This window comes from Teleopsis dalmanni, chromosome 2, assembly GCF_002237135.1.
Source record: "Teleopsis dalmanni isolate 2A chromosome 2, ASM223713v2, whole genome shotgun sequence".
In the NCBI taxonomy this organism is placed as follows: Eukaryota; Metazoa; Arthropoda; class Insecta; order Diptera; family Diopsidae; genus Teleopsis; species Teleopsis dalmanni.
This window is the reverse complement of record NC_051847.1, coordinates 111857264-111881546: the sequence shown is the minus strand read 5'-3', so window position 1 is coordinate 111881546 and position 24283 is coordinate 111857264. Positions and strand designations below refer to the sequence as shown.

Genomic DNA, 24283 nt, shown 5'->3' with positions numbered 1-24283 from the left:
TATACTACCGGATGAGATGCTCTCGTAGATAGGAAGTTGCCCAAATTCCGGAATTAGGTGTTGCACTCGAAAATTTTATATTAAGAAAAGTAAAACATAAACGGTGATCACATATGTTTGAAGTATGACTTTTATAATTTGCGTTAGTCATAGGCTACAAAACTTACTGCTTCGACATTAATACTGTAGAACCTCTTCATATTTAAATATAAATCAAGGGGGCGTTCAGCATTATTTCAAGGTGGATGTCTTTAGTTCCGCGCGTGATATTCTTTTTTGTCATTTCCCTTTTTGTCTAACAATAATAATAGTAGAAATAAGTCGTCTTCCATATTAATGGACTATTATCTCCAAACAATAAAAAATGGTTCTACAGAGCATTTTATTATTTGTCAAGTGTATTTGCCAACTTGACAATTTATCAAGAAAAGAGTTTTTTATTTATAGCACAGAATACCAAAACCTTGACAAATTGACAACATTGACAGTTGTTGAAGAATTGTCAATACTTGGCAAATTTGTAATTTTCACTGAATACAGGGGAGAATATAAAAAAAGAGATAAAGAGATATCAAATTTATTGTGGAATGTATCATTTCTTAGGAATACCAAATATGACGACAAGCGCCACTATAATGTTTAGAGAATTGATTTTTTTTCGAAAATTCTTCGTTTCTTCTTTTTTATATTAAGTATTTGAAACATCAACTTTATTCTCAAAATTATAAATAGAAATTCAACAATAACTTCGGTTTTTCGTAAGACACTATAAAACTATTGATTCTAGGGGATCAAATGCTATGATTTATTTAAATTTTTAAAAACATTGCATTCTTTCATAATTTCATATATCTATGTCGACGTCTTAACAAGGTCTCCCAGTAAAGCTTGTTTTATTGCCAAAATTAGCTGTTGCCCATTTATAGGTTAACATGACGTTCGAATGGGTCACATTGATATATTGAAATATTTGATTGAAATGCATTTTTTTCTTGTTTTAGTATATTATATATAAGTTCTAATTGATTAACTATCCCAATTATACTATTTTTGTGTTGTTCTTCAATATGATTAATGTGTGCCATTCTAAATTAAGTTTAAATCATTGGTAACGAACATGAAAATCAGATTAAAAACCGTTCCATAAGCAAACAGTAATCTATTACTTTTGACTAACTCCTCAAAGAATAAGCATGCGAGGTATATATGTAAAGAAAAGAAAAGCGGTTTCGACGGATTCACATTGCATACTACTACGACACATAGGTTGTCGTTAAACCTATGGGGAAGGCAAATCTGCAAGAGATACAGTTCTTATAAATGGAAAATGAATTGTATGGAAAATAAGGTTGCTTTCGATAAAATATATCATTTAAATATTTTATTGCTGTCGAAAAACTTGCTTCTGGAAACAACATAGGCAATTGGTCGGTCAATGGTGCATGATTTATTGACTTTGTATTTGTTTTCTTCTAATTATGAGATATTATTAATAAGTATGGTAAATGCAATTATATAGATATATGTATTATCCCCTACCCTTTAGCGAAATAGTATTCATTTCAAAATAAATACATTTTCCTTAAGGTCGTCTTCAATATTTTTGACGAAATTTGATTCGAAGTAAAATATGGACGAAAGGAGGGATTTTATTAATATTTTTTAGAATAAAATGAAGGCCACACAAATTATTTGTTAATGTCAATAAATTGTTTAATGAAATTTAAACAAATGTTTAAACCACTAATTAAGGGTAATTAGTATTTAATGTTGGCTAAATTGGTTTATCTGTGTTTGTCTCTGCTTTTGAAAATGCTCTTGAGAATTGTCAATTAATCAATTTTATTAGCAAAATCTGTTTTGTAGTCTATCTGTAGTGAGTAAAATAGTGAAAAGCGTCGACTCATTGCAGTTGATCTATCACATGTGAAAAGTGTTTGAGTTCGCATTATAATTTATTTCCATCGACACGAGATGCTGAATGGAGTGCCGCTGATCCGTTCTAAATGTTGGAAATGTTGTTCCAAATGTTTTTGCAGTGACAATAATCTTCTGTACAAAGTACAGTGTGCGGTGTTATCACAGGCGTGCGGATGGGGTGCGTAATGCATTGTTCATTGTTTTAATTGCAATTAAATTGAGAAAGGCATAGCCCGTCAGAACTATAAACCTCAATGAAGAAGAAAAATACGTTCGCCAGCACGCTTCGCGGGCTTTCTCCGCCTTCGGTACTCACAGTTTGTCGCCTGATCTTGTAGCGTTCAAATGCTTTCGTTCTTGAACTTCTGCTGATCTTTTACGAACGAAAGTGAATTTTTGTGGATTTGTTTTTTTTATTGTTTTGTGAAATAAATTAATCAAGTGAATTTAGAAGAAAATTGTTTATACTTAAAATATTTGCTTTGATAATAAGACAATTGTGCCTGCAAAAATAAAAAATTTGAAATATCTTGCAGATAAATTTTGAATTTTTTAACAAGCATATGGGTGAATGCGATGAATTCTACATACAAAATAGATAAAAAATAAAAAGATAAACACGAGTGCTTGAAAGAAAAATAATGGTAACTGTTTTTGGTTATATGCATACTCTATACATATATATTAAATAATATTTGGCATAAATTTCTAGTAGCATATATTTTTGTAAATTTAATCCTTGGTTAATGAAGTAATGAAGTAATGAAGTTATTCCTTTACACCCAACACTATTGTATATATAAAATAATATATGGATGTTAGGGGTCCCAGAATGTCGGACCTATAAGCCCACGTAATTCATATTATTTATATTAACTATTCTAATTTAACTTAATATTATATGATATATGAAGATTAGTATGTGTGTTTAAAATCAATTTTTGAATATGTAAATAGTTCATAAAATTTTTTCAAAATTAAGATCTATATGTAATGATATAATGTATAAAAAGAATAATTAGTTTGTCAACTTGCTTATAAGACAGTGTAGTGGCATCAATGGATGCTTCTATGAAGTATATATTTATACTTATTAGAACTCTATTAGTAAAGTAGATAGATTTGTCCATTCGTCAAAGAATTAATGATAGTATCACATAGGTACATTATGCAATTAATAACCTTTATCATAGTCATTTTCTATGTCCTCAAAAAAATTCAATCACTTTAGAAAATTCTATTTATTAGAATATAATTATTGAGAATGAGAAGGTTTACCGTACGTGCACATGACTGTAACTTAAACGGGTTGTTCAGACGAAAGTTCTTATATGGCAACCCATGTATCTCGTAGATTTAGTTTCTATCAATAGACTGAGTACGTTATCCGTTTTCGTTGCCTGGACAGGATATCTGTAGAGTTCTGCGAACCTATATAAATAGAAATAAAATATAAAAAGTAGCGTGGATTAAGCATACCAAAATAAATTGTTATATTGTAAAAATGGAGCTGCAATGGAATTTGCAAAAAAGAACAGAATCATAATACTTGCTGGCGATCGAAACAGATAGAATGAAATTATTTCTGATATACACCTCACATAATTTTTAAATAATTAATTCCATTAAAGCATAAAAACATAAAAACGTCTAGGCATTAAAAACATTTTGACAGAATTAATCTTCTTGATTCTTCTTCTTGAGTTAGTGCTATTACGCACTTTTACTCTATAATGGCTGGGGGGCTTATCTCTACCCCACACTAGGCTTTAACTAGGCTAAGAAATCATATCATTTATTTGTCTTTTAGTTGATGACGGACCTTAAATTAGCATATCTTCCTGAGAGTCCAGAAGTGGACTTGAGGATTGTTAGGGCGGGGTTAAGTAGCGTATCAACTTTAGTGAATAATTTTAGAACTCTGTCTCTGATATATTTTTCACTGAGTCAATCCTAAGATCTCTATGTATGTCTGTTGATTTGAAATACCATGGAATCTTAAACAATCTTCTTAAAGCCAGGTTCTGTGCTATCTGTAATTGCTTTAAGGTAGTATTTGAGGCTTTGCTATATGTAACACATCCGTACAGTAGTGCTGGTCTAATTACTTGCGTATAAAGTAACTTTCTGTTTATAAAGTTGAAGTGATAATTATTAAATAGCGGCATAAATAGCATAAATGTAGAATCTTAGAGCAGCTATTCCGTTTGTATTTCAAATGTTTAAGCCAATTGAACTGTTTGTCAAAAGTGACCCCCAGATATTTTATATTGTTCTCCCACCGTATCACCGTGTCACAAACGCTCACTCTTAAAGGACGCTGTCTTCTCTTTCGAGTTATAAATATAGCCTTGGTTTTGTCATTATTAATTTTAATCTTCCAATTTTGGAAGTATTCTACCATAAGGCCTATATTTCCCTGTAAAGTGTTGCTTACATTTATGGCATCCCGATTCGAGTAGATCAATCACGTGTCGTCTGCGTAAAGCGCCATTGACGTGGGACTTAAAGTGGGGATAACAGAATTAATATAATAATTTTGTCCAACTTTAATAAACCCAAATCTATATTGTTCTGTCAAAATTTTTGATAAAAAATTAAAATTTTTTGCTTTCTTTCAATATAATAAAATCAAGCAAATTAATTAATAAACAAAGTCTAGGAGCAAGTTCGGGAATTATGAAACTAAGAAAATCGTTATTAAAAATGAAATAAAATTAAATGTGCAATAAAAATTATTTATAACAATGAGAAAACGAAGAAAAAGGTAAATTTTAATCATTCTCAATATTAAATAATATAATCATTATGAAGTGGCCCTTAATATTTGGAGTGATAACAATTAAAATAGAAAAATATTCGTACTACTTTGTTTGTGCACGGGTCAGGCTTATCCACATAGCGTTCCGTTGTATCTTATTTTGGATTCGTCGCATTTAAACTTGAATTATCTTATGAATTTAGCATTAAAAATGCACAATCAGGGAAATGAGAAATTATTTGCACGACATGTAATTTAATCAAACTACACACCTACACACAACTGCAAATAATTATAATGTTTTATTTTTTTCTACAGAACCAGATGCTCAGGTCTGTTAAAAAGTAAATAAAATCCAGAGAAAAACAGTTTTGTAAACGCGCTTAGAAAGTTCGTACCACGGCCGATCAAACAGTGAAATGCTGGAAATCGATAAGATTCTTGAAAAATGTGGTGATTGCCATTTTCTGCAGGCACTCATGCTGGTACTCTTCTGCGTTATAAATTGTCTATCCGCAATGCACTATTATTCGCAGACAATAATTAGTTTTGTGCCTCGTTACTGGTGAGTAATACATAGAACATATGGTTCTATATTCATAAAATAATCTATCATATTATTATTTACATTAATTACCAGGTGCGCTGATGGAACCGATGAGCACTTCAGAACGCAGCCGCTTGCTGGTGTTGATTCGGACTCTAGTTGTCTGCCAGCGAGTTTTGTTAGTTCGGAAAATATTACCGAAGAGTGTAAACAATTTGACTATGAGTACTTTATGGGCTACGAAAGCATTACAAGCGAACTCAATTGGATTTGTGATTCAGCGTGGAAATTAACACTTGGACAGTCTATGTTTTTCGTAGGCTCTGTGGTGGGCAGTTTAATTTTTGGGTTCTTAGCTGACTTATGGGGTGAGTACATTTTGTTGTCAACCATAGAAAGTATTCATATAAACTACCACTCTTATAGGTCGGATGCCTATATTGATAATAGCGAACTTAGTTGCCATGGCTGGAAATATTTTGACAATTTTTGGCACCACTTTACCACTTTTCTGCTTATTTCGTTTTATATCGGGATTGGCTACTGATAGCAATTTTGTTATGATGTACATATTAGGTGAGTGCAATATAGTTGGAATAAAGTTAAGAGTGAAACAGAGAAATTATGTTAAATTGATTTAAATTTTAGAACAGGATATATAAAACTATTCAAACGATATGAATCATGAATTTTTTTTTATTAATTTCAACATATTAATATCTCTGTTTAAGTTTGACATAAGATTAAAAAAATAAATCTACCACAAGCTTACCATAACAATACTATGAACATTGCTAAAAGAAGTTGCGTACCTTTCATAGGTATATGCGTTCCAAGCACTACTTTACTTCTAAGCAATGTAATCACAGAATAAAAAATATGGTAATGTATATAAATAAAATATAATTTAAACAAAATATATGTGGGTATTTCTTATTAACCTTAACTTTATATTGGAATTTCATTTTATAAATCATCTGACTTAACTTCACAAAACTCAATTCTCTGCTTGATCACACCATCTAAACTCAAACGTCCTTTTGTAGTGGTGACAGTCCGTTCATATCTCACACTGCTAGTCAACGCTATATATATTCTATTATTAATTTTGTGATTTCAATAGAAAATGGAACTAAAAAATACTTATAATTGGAGTTTCAAAAATCTTTTTTTTCATACATTGTTCGGACCTTGCTATTAGATGGGAAATACTATATTATTGAAATGCCCTCTACAGAACAATTTAAAGCGCTGAACCTTTTAAAGTAGTTTCTGATATTTTGTTATCACATAGTTAATAATAGCTTCGTCATAATTTGACGGATGTTAGTTTTCAGAGCGTCGAAAGTTTGATGATTGTCTGCGAAAACACGATTCTTTGCATAACCTATCCAGTTTAGTGGCAACAAATCGCATGACTTTGGTGGCCAATTCAGATCATGGTGAACTAAAACGTCTGTGAAGTTACTCGCGCAAAAAGAGCAAATCAGGACGAGTTGTGAGACTAGTGTGCCGTTCTGTTAAAAGCAAATATCTTATACATCCACATCTTCTATTTTAGTTAAAAAAAAATTGGCAATAATTCGGCAGAACGATTTGAATTGACGATTTGTGTCACGTATTCCTTATTTTCAAAAAAGTACGACCCTAACAAACCTCAAATGCCACATCACACAGTGACTTTTTATGGATGCATTGATCCTTCGACAGTTACTTGTGGATTTTCATGCCCCACCTGTGACAATTCTGTTTGTTGACAATTTCACCAAGGAAAAAATGAGCTCAATAAATAAAGGAAATTGGGTGTGGAAATTATAATCCAATTACTCTTGTTTGAACAATAAATCAAGGCATGTTTTGCATATTGCATCATCAATATTGTAAAATGGTAAGCCTTAGACTAAACACGTAATATCTTAGACGATAGTTCAATTTGATATATGCTATTTAATCAGTGCTGTTAAATCAACCCTTCAAAGTCGATAATTTTTTCTAATAATACATACTATAGTTAAATTTAATTTTAACGTCAATATGACTATTTTTACTGTGACTTTTCAGAAACTTTGGTATTCACTAGAGAAGTTTCGAATAGTAGAACAAGAATTATTTTTATATTATTTTAATTTTTTGAATTTTTGGTTGAGCACGAATATAGCCAAATACTCATGGCCTTGGAAATATTACTTGTATTTAATTATATGTTAATAATATTTTTTGAGACTGAAAGTACCAGGAATCGAACTCATGCCCTGACAAATTTTAAGTTCAGAGTCAGCGCACCTTAACCAACTGAAGTAAAGCTATACATACTTGACTTTTATGTTTGCACATTTTTCTGGAGTTTTGTTAATTTTGCTAAAAAATTTTTTCACTGTATTTATATTAGAACGAAATCATAAACCAGCTGTAGAATAACTAAATTAATTAATTATATTTTTATTTTAATTTTTAATCGTTATTTATTTATGATTATTGTATTATTTCTATATGTATTGTACATGAGGTCTAACTAATTTGTTGTGTCATGTAAGTACGGCTTGAAATTGATTATATTATCCATAACACTAACTTTGTAGACTAGTGACTATTAATTGTATAGGGAATCTGGGCAATTAGTAATTTACAATGATAAAAACATCGATATACGAGTATATGAAATGAACAAATTATTTGTCTTCCACCAGCTTAGACGAACATCAGTATGGGTTAAGATATATTCGTATTTGACATTCTTGTAGAGAATATTTATCCCTTTACAGATCATTACTACAAGCTTCTTAAAACTATTTTTAAGCCACTGCATTGTATATATACTAAGATGTTAGCATATTACAAGTATAACATCTATTATACGTATGTAGTTTTATACATACATTATATATAAATAACATATTCATAACATACATATACGATTATGTTAAATATTGGATTTTTTCAGTAATGGAATACTTGCGTCCATCACTGCGCACTCTTGGTCTTAGCATTTGTATTGGACTTTTTTATTGCTTGGGCTCTATGGCGGCCCCATGGATAGCAGTACTAATGAAAACTTGGCGCGGGTTTTTGGTTGTTACTTCAGTTCCCTTTGCCATGGTGCCATTATTTTATTTTGTAGTACCAGAGAGTGTGCAATGGCTAATATCTAAGCAGAAATACGAGCGAGCAGTGGAATGTCTCAAACGTGTAGCCAAAATTAATGGGCGCGTTGTAGAAGAGTCAGTTTATAAGGACTTTATTAATGAATGTAAGCGTGCTCAACTCAATAGCAAGACAAATGAAAATATTTGGGGTTTACTTAAGACGCCGCGTTTAAGGAAAAATACATTGATACTCTTTTTTAAATCGTAAGTCTAAAATTAATTAAAAATCGTAAAATCGTACACCTTCTGTATTCTGAAATACGTTACAGTATGGTTATAACTTTGTGTTATGATGCAGTTTCTAGAAATGTACAGGGACTAGGCATTTCACCTTTCATCCTCTTCTCATTGAGCTCTACAACAATCCTGCCAGCTTGCGTGCTGCTGATATTGCTGCAAGATCGCATAGGTCGCAAAGCTATGGCATCAATTTCTCTTTTACTAAGTGGCATTTTTATATCGGTAACTGGAGGAATATTATTTAAAACCGATGTGACCGATGTGCATGGTAAATATATTTCACTTTTAATCATACAATAAATTTTGAAATAGTATGCAAATATGTATTTGTATATTAATTTTTTGTCATTAGATACAATTTTAGTAGTCACACTATCAATAATTGGTCGTTTTGGTGTCACGGTAGCTTATAATTCTGGTGCTCAATATGCTACGGAATTAATTCCAACCTGTGTACGGGGCCAGGGTGTAGCTGTAGTACATGTCATGGGATACGCATTTACTTTCTTTAGTTCCTATATACTTTTAACGCGCAATATTTTCTCACCCCTGCCTGAAATCATTTTAGGACTCATATCATTACTGGGAGCAGCTTTGTGTTTATTGCTACCGGAGACACTTAATAAGTTTGTTCATGCAAAACCTGCACAATTAAAAAATTGATCATATATTACATGCTTTCAGAACATTACCGACATCGTTGGAGGATGGAGAAAACTTCGGTAGGAATGAGCGTTGGTATCAGTTCAGTTTCATGGAAAAACGCACACAGTCTTCTGATGTCTTATCTGAAAGTAACACAGCTTCGATGCCAAGCAGGGACTTGAGAAATTCATAATAATTGAAGGCATTACTAATTTTTTTTAAAATAAGATAGCTTAAATTAATAGGAAATCAGTCTGTAAAAAAAGCTTTAATAACTTAAAACATTCAATAATTTTAGGTATAATTTCTTTTAAAAACAAATTACTGGCTTAATTGTATTCATGGGATCTCTGGCAATAAAGACAAATTTTGTAAATACACATACCTATATATTTTTTATGCAGTATTTATAAATTCGTCACTCTCAAGCATGCGATACTTAAATAGTAAATATTCATAAAATACCATTTGCTATAGTAATTGTCATATAAGGTCTTATTATAAGAAGGGCTTATTTCCTCCTTGATGATTCAAACGTCGGAAGCATTTTGAAGAAGTCTAACAACAACATCGGCAATGCTAAAAAAAATTATATTTCCGTATAATTGCATGTAATTCGTTTCTGCATCGTTGAAACGAATTGGACAATGGCAGCTAATTTCTCTATTATTTTTGTTTCTGGTTCCAAATTTGACCAAAATTCACGATTTCCCGCCAGCAATATTTTAGATTCCTCGATGGAAGTCAGTATTCCTAATGAACCACGGAGCGTTGACTAAATTTCTTGAAACTTTATTTTGGAAATTTTGGATGATTTGAAGGAACGATTTGGTAATCATCCCCATCTCTATATGTCGTCCGAAACGTATATAGCTAATATTGGGTATATTTTCATTAAAGCAAGACAGAAAAAGGCGCTTTGATTTCATCTCACGTTATATTCTATGCTGAAATGAGTCCATATGAGATTGAGATTTGTGCCCATCTACACTTGAGGTCAATGACAAATTATCATGACAAGTAATCTATATGAAAATTGAACCAACTTGTTTCAGCCAAATTATACTAAACAACATTTCAAGATCCCAAAGGATTCCGAAGAGTATATTATGAAATTCAGATAACAATAGAAGATAAACGTGTTCTCAGCACATTGAAATGAAAAAGTCTACATATGTTAATGCTTTAAGATGTTTATATACACATCACCATTATTAATCATTTCCTTGATTAACTGATAGTCTCGTTTCAAAAATATTATAAAATCAATTTGGACTAATAGTTTGCAATCATTTAGCATCATCACCTAATTATGTATATTAATTTTGCGAAGAGCTCAGAAGAAATGACTAAGATTAGGTAAATAGAAAATAGAAGGTAAAGTTTTCTGAAAAGCTGGATGGATACACATGTTGTGCTTCAGCCAGAACTTAGAGAGAACACACTATACATTTTTTATTGTGCATTACTTATTTATTATTTTTCATTATTTTAGGAGACTTTTGGACTTAGATAAATTATTCAATTATATATTGCTCTTATGAATATTTATATTCCAAATAATCTATTATTACCGAAAACATCACTTAAAACAACGTCTCTGGTGTACAAAGTTTGAATTTATTGAGTTAAGTGCTTAGAAGAATTAATATAATCTTGCGTTGACTGTAAAAGTTGCAAGGTCAAATCCATATATCAAGTTTTTACGATATCATGTGGCGCTACAAGATTGACTTACAGTTACAGTGAAAAATGTTATATTTTCAGCCATTGTTTGAAAAATTTGCCCGAAGTAGGTTCGAGATTCGAGAAGAAGATAATTTTATTGAGAATGCGTATTTCATACTGAAGCGTTTAAATGTCGATTTGGAAACAAAATTTAAACGAACTGCGAGTGGAGTACAGACGAGCTAGTATGAATTATGTCTATTGTAGTATACATCTGCAACTATTTGAAAACCTGCACTTGGAAAGAATCTGAATTGTCTGCAAAAACTCTGGCGCACACCATTTCCTTCATGCTTTTATGCGCGTATGAATGAACTTTTAATGCAACAAAATAAATTCAATCAATTTTAATGACCTTTCGGTCGAGACGATCATGTTTTGGCGCTTAAATAAAGCATGATCGCTTTGTATGTGTTATACTCGAAGACATATGCATGCTGCCTGGTACTCGCAACCTGGTAAACTCGTTGTCAATACATTATGTGCATTGCATAAATAATTGAACGGTTGTAAGTTTGTAGCACAGAAATGTGCTTGGAGTCGCTGATGCATGCTTCAGTGCCTCATTCCATCGACCTGTTTGCCAACTGAAGCTTTGCTATAAATTAAAAAGGAACCACTGAGAAACTAAACAAAGTAACTAAAAATTCAAACTGGAGCCAGCAGCTAAGAAATTTTGACCTTTTTAACTATAGATCACTGCTATTTTATTTAGAAATATGAGCTATTCAAATTAAATTTGACATTATTTCCTATGATGTCGCTGTCGAGGATAATATGTATTTTGGGAGTATAATTGTATAAATTATTAAACCTTCACATTGTATTTTGCATTATTTCTGAATATAAAAATAATAATTTTATATATATAGAAATAATAACTTTATTTCAATAAAATTAACAACACTGAATTGCATTTGAATGGAAAATATTTACTTGAGGATTTGATAGGGATCTAAAACTATTTTCTTACAGCTATAAATCTCTCCCTCAAAAGTAGTCTGTATTTGCTATGGATATACTATTGACCTGGCATGAAATGTTTTAGTTAAAAGCACATTTATAGTAGACCTGAATATCTAAAACATAGATGTGAAGTGAAGAAATTACTTCCGAAGAAGTAAATATATTGATCAACAGAACGAATCAAAAAAAAAAGTAGATATTAGCAAACCGAGCAGTACGAAATCTTTTTATACCCAAATGCATTAACACATGCCGAAAATCATGTCTAAACTGTGCAAATGTAAGCATGGATGCTTGATATCTGCTTGATATATATAATCTATTCCTGATTTATTCAAATGGAAGAAGGCATATTAAGTGAAACTAAGAAGTCAAGAAATATTTAAGCAACTGAAGGAGGTAAATTTAAAGCGGTATTCTTTAAAAATACCCTGTAGTATTATTGCTATATTATAAAACCGTATACCATCAGGAACATAAACTATTTACATAGAATCGTCACGTACTTCTGTTTAATGCTAAATGTCTTAATTCGTTAAATGATTTATTAGTTTTCTGCCGGATTGTTCTTCTCCATGTGGTCTTCTATTGCCTTGTGGATTTCAGTGTAGGGCAGCACGACATACCTGTTCATAGGATTTTCTTAATGTGTGCCCGAGCCAGTTGTAGTTCTTCCAGAAATGAAAAATAAAAATTAACAATGAGAAAACTAAAGCCCTATTTATTACTCGTAAACACAGGCAACATCCACCTAGAGTGAGAGTCGGTGACATCGCGATTAATTGGGAGGACAGCATTAAATACTTACAAATCATATTTGATAAGCGGTTCAGTTGGCACAAGCACGTACAAAATAAAAGAAGTAGTTGCGCAAAAACACTGCACTGTTTACAACCACTTTTCAAACACAAGAAACTTAGCGTGAAGAACAGAAATCTGATCTACAGCCAGATAATTAGACCAGCACTACTTTCTGGGTGTGTCGCGTATAGCAAAGCTGCCGATTCTACTATCCAAAAGCTCAAAATGAGGCTCTCCAAAGGCTCTGAGCTCTGAAGCTATATGAGAAAACCGACAGGCTTGCCCACTTAACACTATCTGATCTCAGAATAATCACTAACTGCATGGGGCGGTACGCAGATCTTAGATCAATCATTGAGTAATCACGAGGATTATCAGAAATACTCAATTTAGTCAGTGAGATGAGCGGGACTCTACAGAATCCCCCCAGCTATCACAGAATATAAGTGCCCCGATGAACTAACTCGGAAAGGGCTTAACATAACATAACATAACATAAAATGTTTTCTTGGCTAGTGAGTTGCACCAACGTTTCATTGTCCACCTCACGGGGCCACCAAATTCTCAATATATTTCGCAGACATCTGTTAATAAAGGACTGCAACATGCGGCTAGTTTCAGAGCTCACTAGCCATGTTTTAGAGCTATACAGCAGAATTTATTTGACACATGCGTTATATACATTGATCTTAGTCTTCGGAGATAATTCGCTTGAGCTCCAGATGTTACGGAGACTTGCGAATGCAGAGCTTGCCTTGTTGGTTCTGCTTTGTACGTCAATGTTTGCGCCTCCCGTTGTATTTATTATGCTTCCAAGGTAGCAGAAATTTTCAACGGTTTCAATGTTGGTGTTACTGATTGTGAAAGTGGGAGCTTGATTTGACTTAATCATGCAGGCCCTTGTTTTGCTTATGTTGATCCGCAGACTCACCGGTGCGGCAGAGTATATGCTCGTCCACATAGTCGAGGTCTTCGAGGTGTTGGATGACTCTCCATAAAATGCCCCTTCTTTCGACAGTGATTTTTTCAACACGGCATCTAACGTTACTGCAAATAGTAGCTGCCGCAATATAAGACTCTGACACTTGCTCCGCCATGGTTTTGCTATTAAAGTGGATATTAATAAGAGAATCGGAAGTTACTCCAAATGAAAAAAATTGAGTTCATTAAAAAATGTGGATGTGACTACAATAATTTTTTTGGCAGGTTTATTGTTAGTGCCCAAATTTTTAGAAAACTTTGTGGATATGAAAATGCCTTATATGTACTTATATGTACGAATTTGCGGAATGGTATTGACAATGTTATGTTTGCCTTTGTAAAAGAAATTACAGAACGTAAACTCTATGATCTTAAAGCACTTTCACTAACAAAGACATATTCAAAAGTTATAGTTTGATGACTAGACTATTTATCGACACCTATGAAAGAATAGCATGGAAGCATATAAATTCTTAAAAGCTGGTGCTAGACGTTTTGTTTTACAAATTAACCAAGGTAAATGTGACTAAAAAATTATCTAACTGGGCAACTGATGACTACATATTTTAAAGTTTAAATAAAGGCAAATATCTGTAAGTTCAACCAAGCTAAACATATCCATGATCGTATATAAACGTAAATAAATAAATCTACTAAAAATCAAATTTCTGAAATCAACAACGAAACTAAAGATATACAAAACTCTGAGAGACCTTGTGCAACAAATGGATATGGTGTGTAGGTACAACATACGGGTACAATTTATTAACTCCATACATTTGATAGGTCAATATTGAGAATACTTTTGACCAATAATTAGGAAAAAGTTTGTCTTATCGAATGCGATATCTCAAAAGCACTAAACCTAACTCACGGTGAAAACTAATTCGACGGTTAGGTCATGTCTACAGAATAGAGAAAATGGTGATAAGTAGATTGGAATATGCCAGAAAAAAAAAGTTGACGACAACGGAAATAGTATATTAGAACACTGCTTGACAACTAAGGCGATCATTAACTATGACCAACTGGCTGAACATAGTGAAAGAAACTATGGCTCACAAAAAATTATAATGTTGAGAATGGTAATAATTATTATTGGTGGAGAGTTTAACTCCAAATTCTTAAACTAGTCAATTTCTCTTTCAGATGTGGATATTATGTGATAATGATTTTGTGTGGTTTAGTTTCTTGTTTTCTTCTGGAGGTGCATTCATATCTTCGTTTTGCAATTTTATTAGAGCTGCCGTAATGAATAATACAATGTATTTTCTTTCTTCAGTTGTAAAAGTGACACATTTGCAAAGCTTAAGGTAAAAAAAATTTAAATAAATAATTGAAATCCTACAAATGCGATTAAATAAGAGGTAATTTGAGTGTCTTGCAGGATGGTTCCACTAAAAAATGTCTGGTTGTTATGTGAAGTAGTAGGTCAAAATATACTAAACTAATACCGATTATAAGCAGAAATTGTTTGCAAAGGAAATTAATCAATATTGCGACGCAACACTAATGTCTGTCAGACTAAAGTCTGTCTGAAATCTCAAGATTGTAGTGGAAACTAAAGTGCTAAAAGGCTCGATGAGTTTCTTCAATCCTTCAGTAGCCAATGGAAAGACTAACCTTTCAAAATCAGCGAAAAGGTATGTGCACTAACTCAGCATATTTGGCTGTTGCTCATGATCAATGCTCCGATTTGTCCAATTTATCTTTGCCTACTTAGCAAAGTATTTTCAGAATTGAATTTCTGTAAAATTTGGATACAAAAAAAAAAAACATCTAAACTCATTCATTGCAATTCGAAGCGAAGCCTAAATCAAGCAGAATGAACAGAAATAAAAAACCATAAAGCGCAGCCCAAACGCTAATTCGTGATTTCCATGTGAAACGGTTGACATTTGCATTTGGACTCCGTATAAAAACACTGTGGCGTCAGTTTCCAGCACAGTCTCTGTTGTTTAAGTGACTTGGCGTTACATTAGTGCAATCTTCATTGTGCCTCTCGACGGATTAAAAACGCGATATTCTTCGCGTACTTACAGTGAAATTGAACTCAGATAAAAAGGATTACAGCGCTCTCTATAAGGAAAGGATGTGGTTATTAAAGGTGTGTGTGAACGCACTGTGCACATATGTGGGTTCTGTAGTGTAAGAGTATTAATAAAAGTTTTGATTATTATTTCCTGTCATGGATCAGGAATGGGTTTGCCATTTCCAAGTGTTACACGAGAAAAAAGAAAGTGATAAAATTTAAATATTGAAACATATAAACTTTAGTAAAACTAGGAATATTCATTATTTTGTATATTTTGAAGATATTTTCACTGTGCACTTTGCTCGCATTAACACATTGTGGTGTTGTTGGCCCTTTTGGTGGACCATATGGACCCTCTGGTCCGTATTATGCAGGCTATGCCCCACATCATGCGGCAGTATCAGCACCTGCTTACATTGCTGCCGGTAAGAACTCGATTAAATTATAATTCATGTACTTTTATATTTATTTTTGTACTAATAATACAGCACCTAAGCCAGCCGCACCAGAACCTTACGATGCTGCACCAAAGTATTCCTTTGGATATGATATAAGTGATGGCTATACTGGTGACTCCAAGAGTCAACATGAAACACGTCATGGCGATGTGGTCAAAGGCAGTTATTCAGTACTTGATCCAGATGGCACTAAGCGCACTGTTGATTACATTGCAGATCCACATAATGGTTTCAATGCTGTAGTACGTAAAGAGCCAGTAGCATACAAAGCACATGCACCAGTACCTGTACTTGCGCCAGCTCCACTACCTGCAGTTGCACCTGCACCCGCACCTGCTCCACCCTTACCACCAGTACCAAAACCCGTAGCAGCTCCACTGCCAGCTGCTCTAGCATATCCTGCAGCTGCATTAAATGCTTTACATGCTGGCATTCCGGCTGGTTTTCATGCTGCTTATCCTGCTTTGGCACATGGTGCATATGGTGGACCATTGGTCGCGGGTACTGGTCCAGGCCCAGCTTCACATCATGCACCGTATTATCATTAACCGATATTAATTAATCTCAAATCTCCGACTTCAAAATTTAGCAGCAAATGGCGACTTTTTATAGACCAGTAGTTCGTTTCGGATTTGTATTTTTCTAGCGCCTATGATAATATTTATTGGTTCATTCGATTGTGTGCTTTCCAACATCCTGTGTTCCTCTCTGCTTCATTCCAATGGATTATAATAATTAAATAATTGTGTGTTGTTGTTTTCTAAGCTTAAGTTTGTGGGTAGAATAAAAAAATTAAAACTATGTGAAGTCTTTTGCTTTTTCAGAACAACAAATAGTTAATAGGAAGCGGAGCCCAATTTTTAGTTTTTAAACTGGTAAATTAAGAACGCTTATCACTTTTTTGAAATTTTTAAAAATCCAGTGCTGAACATAAACTTATGATACCTAATGAAATGAAAAATGAAAATGAATAAACAATGAAATTTCGGGATGAAAACATTGTTTAGGGAGAGGATATTGCAATAGGTAGAATGTCACGAAACTTTCTGAGCCCTAGCGATAAAGTACAAGTATTTTTCCAAATTCCTCCAATTTCATAAAAGTGGACCTTATGTTAACTAAAATTAAAAAAGATTTCAATTAACCGATTGGGCTCAAAATATATTCAAATAAAATTCTATCCTAAAACTATTTGTAAAGAAAATTTTATTTTAATATCTTCACTGGTTCGGAAAAAATAGAATTTTGATTGCCACACTGCGGGACGCGAGTATGTTAAAAACATGTCCATTGAAACGAATGCAAGTTCCAATTAGAATAACTACTTTTGCTTTGGGACTGAAAGAAAGTGTTTTTAGTTTTACAGAAGAATGAGCTTGTTATTGGACCACAATCAAATTGCATGCGGGTATTATTAGATAGATGGGTGTTATCAAAAAACGCACTTAAGGAAGTGGTATGAAATCGATTATTTAGAAGTATATTATTATTACAAAAACTTTTGCAATCAATTTGAATCAATTTATATCAGATTGTTTAACCAGAACTGAACCGTGAACACAAAAGAGAAGCATTTGTTTATTTTGTTTATTAAACTCGATGACTACGATTTAAGAAAAAAATAATTATACAAAAATTATAATTATGAAAAAATAACTACTTGCAACAGAATTTTTAAAGAATATTTATTTGAAATCTGGAATTGAACCGATCTACAGGCAAACTTCCATAACTCGAAGTTTAATTTTGCAAAGAAAAGGTTCGACTTATGGAGACTTTGGGTTAGAGAATTTTTTTATTTTTGGAAGAAACTAAAATTACATTTTAAGATATTTATTTATTTGCAATCAAATAAAGCACAAAAATTATAGTGAAGTCAAATATTCAGAAATTAGGGTTAGGGACTTTAATTTTTTTCTTATTTTCAGTAAAAAGAGATTCCACTTTATTCATACTCTTATAGTGATCATCAGTTGTAGTATCATAAATTCATAATTTTGAATGAGTCTTCCACTTCATTCTTGGAAGGCTGATGAACAATTACATCCACCAAGCCCTCATCACCCCTTTCCTTGCGCTAAAAATTGAATCCAATAATTTAGAGTTATAGTGCTCAATAATATCGTCAACTGTAGGAAAGCTTGATGTACAAATTTCATTATCAAGTTCAATATAATATAATATATACACCACGCTGCCAGTGAATGGTATTTGCACAAAGAAGAAACATAAGAAAGAAAATATTAAACATTTGGTTCTGAAAAAAGGACTTTCCCTAACAGCAAAATGCATTTATACTTAAAACATAAATTCGACTTATAGAATGCACTTTCCCATGTTCCTGTCGGCACGCAACAAAGTTTTTATTCGAGTTATAGAGAAATTCGAGTTATAGAAGCTCGAGTTATGGAAGCAGAATTGTATGCAATTTGCTCTGTAAAACCTTGGTGCACTTATTTATATATACGCCCCAAATGAAACGAATTTACTACGTAAGTTTTTAATTATTTAAATATTTAACTATATTTATTAGACATGAGTTCGTGTTAATTACATCAACACAATTTGTTATATACTTTATAATACTCTTAGTTACATTTTATTGTTTTTTTTATAATTTATTAAATAATGCATATATATTTATATTTCAATAAATAATGTTGGTTATTTCGCATATAATATGCATATAACATAAGTGATATATTAGAACTCTCGTTTGATTTTAGCATACCTATATGAAGCATTAAAATTTTGCTTCAGTTTAATATACGTATTCTCAAGAAATGTTTCTAAGGTTTTTATATAAGTTTTAGTTCAGATTCGTTTCGGATTTATTTTTATAATATATAAATTATTAACTTTACGTTTACAAAGTTGTGTTAAATATTGATATTAAAATGCAGTTGCATTTATTAGTACGTATATATATATTCGTATATATTAAGATTTATTTTATTATCTCATTTATAATTTATTTTATTAGATTTTGGTATAAAAAGATAGGTACAAATTTTTGTTACAATTAGAATCTAAATTAGTAATAAAGTTCAGTAGAAACAATTATTATTACTTTTTCTAATATTAAATTAATGATATACTTTTGAACTTATGAATATATTATATATATATATATATGTATATATATATACATATATACATATGTATTTGTTTCGATATATATGCGTAAGCGAGTCATAAAATAATTAGTGAAAGTGAACTTTGAAAAAAAAAAGATTTGTGCAGTTTCATTTTCATTTTCGTATTCGTAAACTAATTATTTAGGAAAATAATTATGCATAGTTATTCATACAATTATATTAATAATTATATAAAACAAAACTTTTTTAATTATCTGATATAATTAAGCATAATTGTTAGAAAAAAGTAAATTTAAGTTTAGGTGAAGAGGTGAATTTAGTTGAGAATTGAAGCGATACAAATCAGTAACTAATTTGTTATCTTTATAAAAAAATTTCAGAGTGAAATATATTTACTATAAGAAAAAAATTTTTGATCATGTTTAAAACTAACAACAATATCAGAAACAAAAAAAAATTTTTAATAAAAAAAAATAATATTAAAAATAAAATTTTTTTCTTTTAACAGTATATAGAATATATTGCCTACACATCAGTTTGAGAAAGCTTTGCACTTATTCTTTTATACATATATACACAAATACATAATTTTGTAGTTTGAATCAGTAAAACATTTATATAGTGCTTTATAATTTTTATATATGCATATTTAATTTGAATACAATAGACACCGAAATTAGTGCAGTAAATTTCTTTGCAATATTCGTCATTTGTATAATATTTTATATGCAATATCAATTACTTATAAATAAACTACTATAATAATTTATATATTCTGTATAAAATTAGAAAAAGGATTGTGTTTAAAATAAATGGTATTCCTATACTATAGGAATAGCCTATACTATATTTAAAAATGATATTCATTTCGTTGATATAAATTTCAATATTGTTAATTTTATATATAAAAAATCTTATAAAAAGTGGCAAAATATAACACATTATCTATTAAAATTAATTAAATGAAGACTTTGGTTCATTACGGATATGTCGGTAATTTTTTATCTCAGATCTATTAAATCAACCAATTAGAGAGAATATTCTTATAGAATGCTCTGCAATGCAGATTTGCAATTGCTCCAGAACTGATTAGATTCTGACATTCGACATATATAAATTTACTTAAACAGTTCATTTTTTTTCTAAATATTAATAAAATTATATAGTTTTCATTAAAATAGTAATTACTTTGAATAAGTAAACTAGTTTTTGGAAATGGCAAAATACCGGCAGTAATAAATGAACATAATATAGTGGCAATTTACGTCTATGAAACATAAATAAATGTAAGTAATATATAAAAGTTTAACCTTTAGACACGCAATTATATAGTTTAATTTTTTATATCTCCTTTGAAAAAGAATCTTCTTAAAATGCAGATCTTATTTAAGACTGTATTTAGTTAATGGATATGTATATTCTTAATATGTTGTTACTATATGCCAATTTATTGAACTCGTGAATTTATAATAAATTCAAATTTATTTGTTATTATCATTTCAAAGTAGTTTTTTGACTTTTTTTAATACTTTTAGACAACTTAATTTATTTAAATTCGTTTAACTTTGCTCTAAAAATTTAAAAAATTTATTTATGCTAAATATTATAGGAAAACATCGCATTTATGTAGATATGTGTGTAATATACTCGTATATTAAATATGATTCAATATATGTTTATAATTAATAAATTTAGTTTTTAATACTTATATCATACATACGTATATAATTCTTTATTTATATTGTCAAATTTTTATAATTTATAAAATACTTGGTTTAGTACATATAATATTGGGTATAAAGTTACTGTTTGGACTAATGGTTGAATTATTTTTGTAGACGGTTTGGATTGGAGATAGTCACAACAAAATTAGGCTTTCGTTCTGAATAAATGCAGGTAATATTATTTCATTTAAGATACTGTTTATTTATTTATGGTAGGTTTTATGAAAAAAAAAATTTATTTTGTTTAGTTAATTTATGGATATCAGTTGGATGGATAGTGAGAATGCTATAACAATTTGATATATACAAAATTTAGTTTAAAAAAAAATATTAACAAAAATTGACATCGAGTCCTGGTATTGAATGGTTCAATTACTTAAATCAACATGGATATTGACGGTAATATATCACCCTTATGGCAGATATATTACAGAATGCATTATATGCATTATAATGATATGGGAAGGAATGAGATTATAGGTTACTATAACCACTTATGTTAGTACTGGCCACAAAGCCATTGACACGAATTTCTTAATGAATTGCAAAAGGGCGACCCTAAGTAGGAGAAAGCAGGGCACTGTACCAGAAGATGTATTGTTGATATGTTATGGGTATGTAAAAAGTTTTAAACAATGAGTGAATTGGCTATAGGACAAAAAATGTTTATATTTCATAAAATAAGGAAAATCATAAACTAATGAAAGTCATTAGTTGAGGAAATTTCATTTATAATGCATCATTTAAAAATATAGTTAGTTTTTATTTTTTTAAATTGTAGGACTATGAAATATTTTTACTATATTTTACTATTAATAAATAATTTTATTTTGTGTTACTAGTATAGGATTTTGCATATATATAAATTTTTAATTTAAAGAGAGTAGAAAAGGTGGTCCATTTATGATCGTTTTCGTCAGCATGATTAAGTTCAAAATTTTATTAAGTTCGTAAATGTTCTAATATTTATTATATTACTAAAAATCTTCGTTCTTTTCCATATATAATTAGTATATAACTATTTGTTAATACTGTTTTAAATTTGCTATATTATATCATATATTTTGCAATAATCTATTAAATAAATAATTCTAAATTTCTTTCAATTAATCAAAATAATATAAAATGAATTTTTGTTATTGTAGTTCACTACTGTTCGCAAAAACTCTTTATAAATATTTCTTTAAAAATAATTATAAAATATTGAAATTAATAAATAGTGAATTAAAATTAAATGAAATATATTATTTATTTAGTTTTAATGTTTGTTTGTGTGTTATTAGGTTACTTATATTTTTTTAAAACAAAACACATTGGTTCTATTTCATTTATTATTATTTATTAACAAATTCGATACTTGAACCATTTTCGATATTCATCTTCAGAAACTATTTGCCACAACAATAAAATATATAAAAAATTTATTACAATTTTACTAATCTAAATATATAGAATACAATACATAAATATAATAAATTAATATAGCAAATGTATTACTTTATGATAATTACTGTAGAAGAACATATTTTCATATAAGTTATTGATGTAAGTACATAACCACTAAATTAACTTATTGGATTTACTTATTATATCGTATAGTTTTCGTATTAGCAAAATTGTATTCTTATATATAGTACAGCTGTTGTAAATAGTTTCTGAAGTTTTTTATCAAAAATAATCGAATAATTGAAGCTACCATATAATCAATTTAAATAAAATTTATGATTAAATACAACCGCAGTGTTTGTTTTATATGAAAATAAAATAGTAATATTAGTACCTTAATTACCCACAAAAAGACTTTAAAATTAAAATAATTTTTTTGGTTATTAAAATAAACAAATTTACAAAAGAAACACAATAACAAATAGTATATATACAAAACAAAAAACAAAAAAAACTCGAAGCAAAAATTGTTAACAAATTGTTTTAAAATAATTATATTATATGAATATTTAACAAGGCATAAATCAATTAATTTATAAGCATTTTTTAAGTTCATATATATATATATATATTTATTAAAAACAAGAAGACTATTTCACTATATATAATCAAAATGAAAAATATATTTAATTGCTCTAATAGGATAATGATTAAGCTTCCAAACATTGCACATGTCATAAATGCGAATGAAGTGGCAATAGAAATTAAAAATATCGAATAAACGCATTTACTTTCTTATAAAAAATAAAACAATATAAACAAATTTTTTAATAAATTTTTATTCATTATAATTATTTTAAAAAGTAAAACAAATAATATATTTAAACTAAATAAAAATTCAAACAAAATTTTAGATTAAATACCTGTTTAGCTCGTTAACATTTTTAAAATATGGACAAAATTTAATTTTCAAATAATACAAAATATTTAATATATAAAATGTTCAGATATCTAAGTAATTAAACAATAAAAAAATAAAATATTTCTTTTAAAACATTTTGATACAAATATTTATAACATATAAATTTTTATTTACTTCTTTAAAAAATTCAAATTTTTCCATAATAAAAACGAAATCAAATTTTATAATTAATTATAATTTCTTTTACTTTACTTTGAATTTGTATAATAAATTTTTAAACATCATATTTTTTTAACTGCTTCAATATTTTATAATTATACTAATAACATTTTGTTTCTCTATATATATATATATAGATATATATATGTGTGTATTTAATAACTAACATATATGCATAAGTTTTATTACTCAAAGTATGTTTATATTTGTATATTAATTAAGTATATGTATATAATATATGTAATTCTATAAAGTATATAAATATGTATAGTAAATTTGTATATGTTAATATTGCATAATATGTTTTGTTTCAGTTTCATAGATACTTTTTCATTTAACTGCTGCTTTTTCATAATAACTTTTTGCTTAGTTTCACATCAAAGTTTGAATTGAATTTAATTTTTTTCGTTTTTTCAAATTTTCGTTCATATATAGAATGCACTATTTAAATTTCTTATTTAAATTTTAGCTATTAGCTATTGCTAAAAATGATAAAATTATATTTCCAGTTTAGATGTTGACATAAATGGCTTGGTTGTTATTATAGTGGCGTCATACGTGTTCCAGTATATCCAGATCACTGCAATCGACATGGTTTTGAGCCTCCATTGTTTGCTCAATCTCCTGCTCAGTAATAACGGTCACCAGTTCCTCGACAGCGCGCCCAATATCCACTATAAAAAAAATTAAATCATTGAATTAATGGTGC

General features: G+C 29.8%; 3 protein-coding genes across 7 annotated transcripts in view; 2 read left to right on the top strand and 1 right to left on the bottom strand.

The window, feature by feature from the left end:
- The first annotated feature begins 2429 nt into the window (after positions 1-2429).
- Positions 2430-9629, top strand: LOC119681408 (organic cation transporter protein). 3 transcript variants are annotated; one of them, XM_038094592.1, is made up of 8 exons: positions 2430-2564; positions 5000-5246; positions 5322-5596; positions 5655-5804; positions 8170-8575; positions 8641-8879; positions 8964-9237; positions 9296-9629. In XM_038094592.1, exons 2-8 carry the CDS (start codon positions 5101-5103, stop codon positions 9447-9449), a joined length of 1644 nt encoding a protein of 547 aa, XP_037950520.1. In that variant the 5' UTR covers positions 2430-2564; positions 5000-5100; the 3' UTR covers positions 9450-9629. The 3 variants fall into 3 exon arrangements, with proteins under 3 accessions (XP_037950520.1, XP_037950518.1, XP_037950517.1); XM_038094590.1 differs by lacking the exon at positions 2430-2564 and adding an exon at positions 4552-4687; XM_038094589.1 differs by lacking the exon at positions 2430-2564 and adding an exon at positions 4704-4931.
- Positions 9630-15534: 5905 nt separating this feature from the next.
- On the top strand, positions 15535-16996 carry LOC119680975 (cuticle protein 7). Its single transcript, XM_038094025.1, has 3 exons — positions 15535-15839; positions 16048-16192; positions 16256-16996. Exons 1-3 carry the CDS (start codon positions 15825-15827, stop codon positions 16771-16773), a joined length of 678 nt encoding a protein of 225 aa, XP_037949953.1. The 5' UTR covers positions 15535-15824; the 3' UTR covers positions 16774-16996.
- A 6868-nt stretch (positions 16997-23864) lies between these two features.
- LOC119682996 (dystrophin-like) overlaps positions 23865-24283 on the bottom strand; it is a 28975-nt gene continuing 28556 nt past the window's right edge. For 2 of the 3 annotated variants that reach the window (XM_038096585.1, XM_038096587.1), the window contains one exon: positions 24157-24248. Coding sequence is in view for 1 of the 3 variants with exons in the window: in XM_038096586.1 (XP_037952514.1) it covers positions 24127-24248 (122 nt within the window). In the remaining 2 variants the exon portion in view is untranslated. Of the gene's footprint in view, positions 24249-24283 lie in introns of all 3 variants that reach the window. The other variant, XM_038096586.1, reaches the window with a different exon arrangement.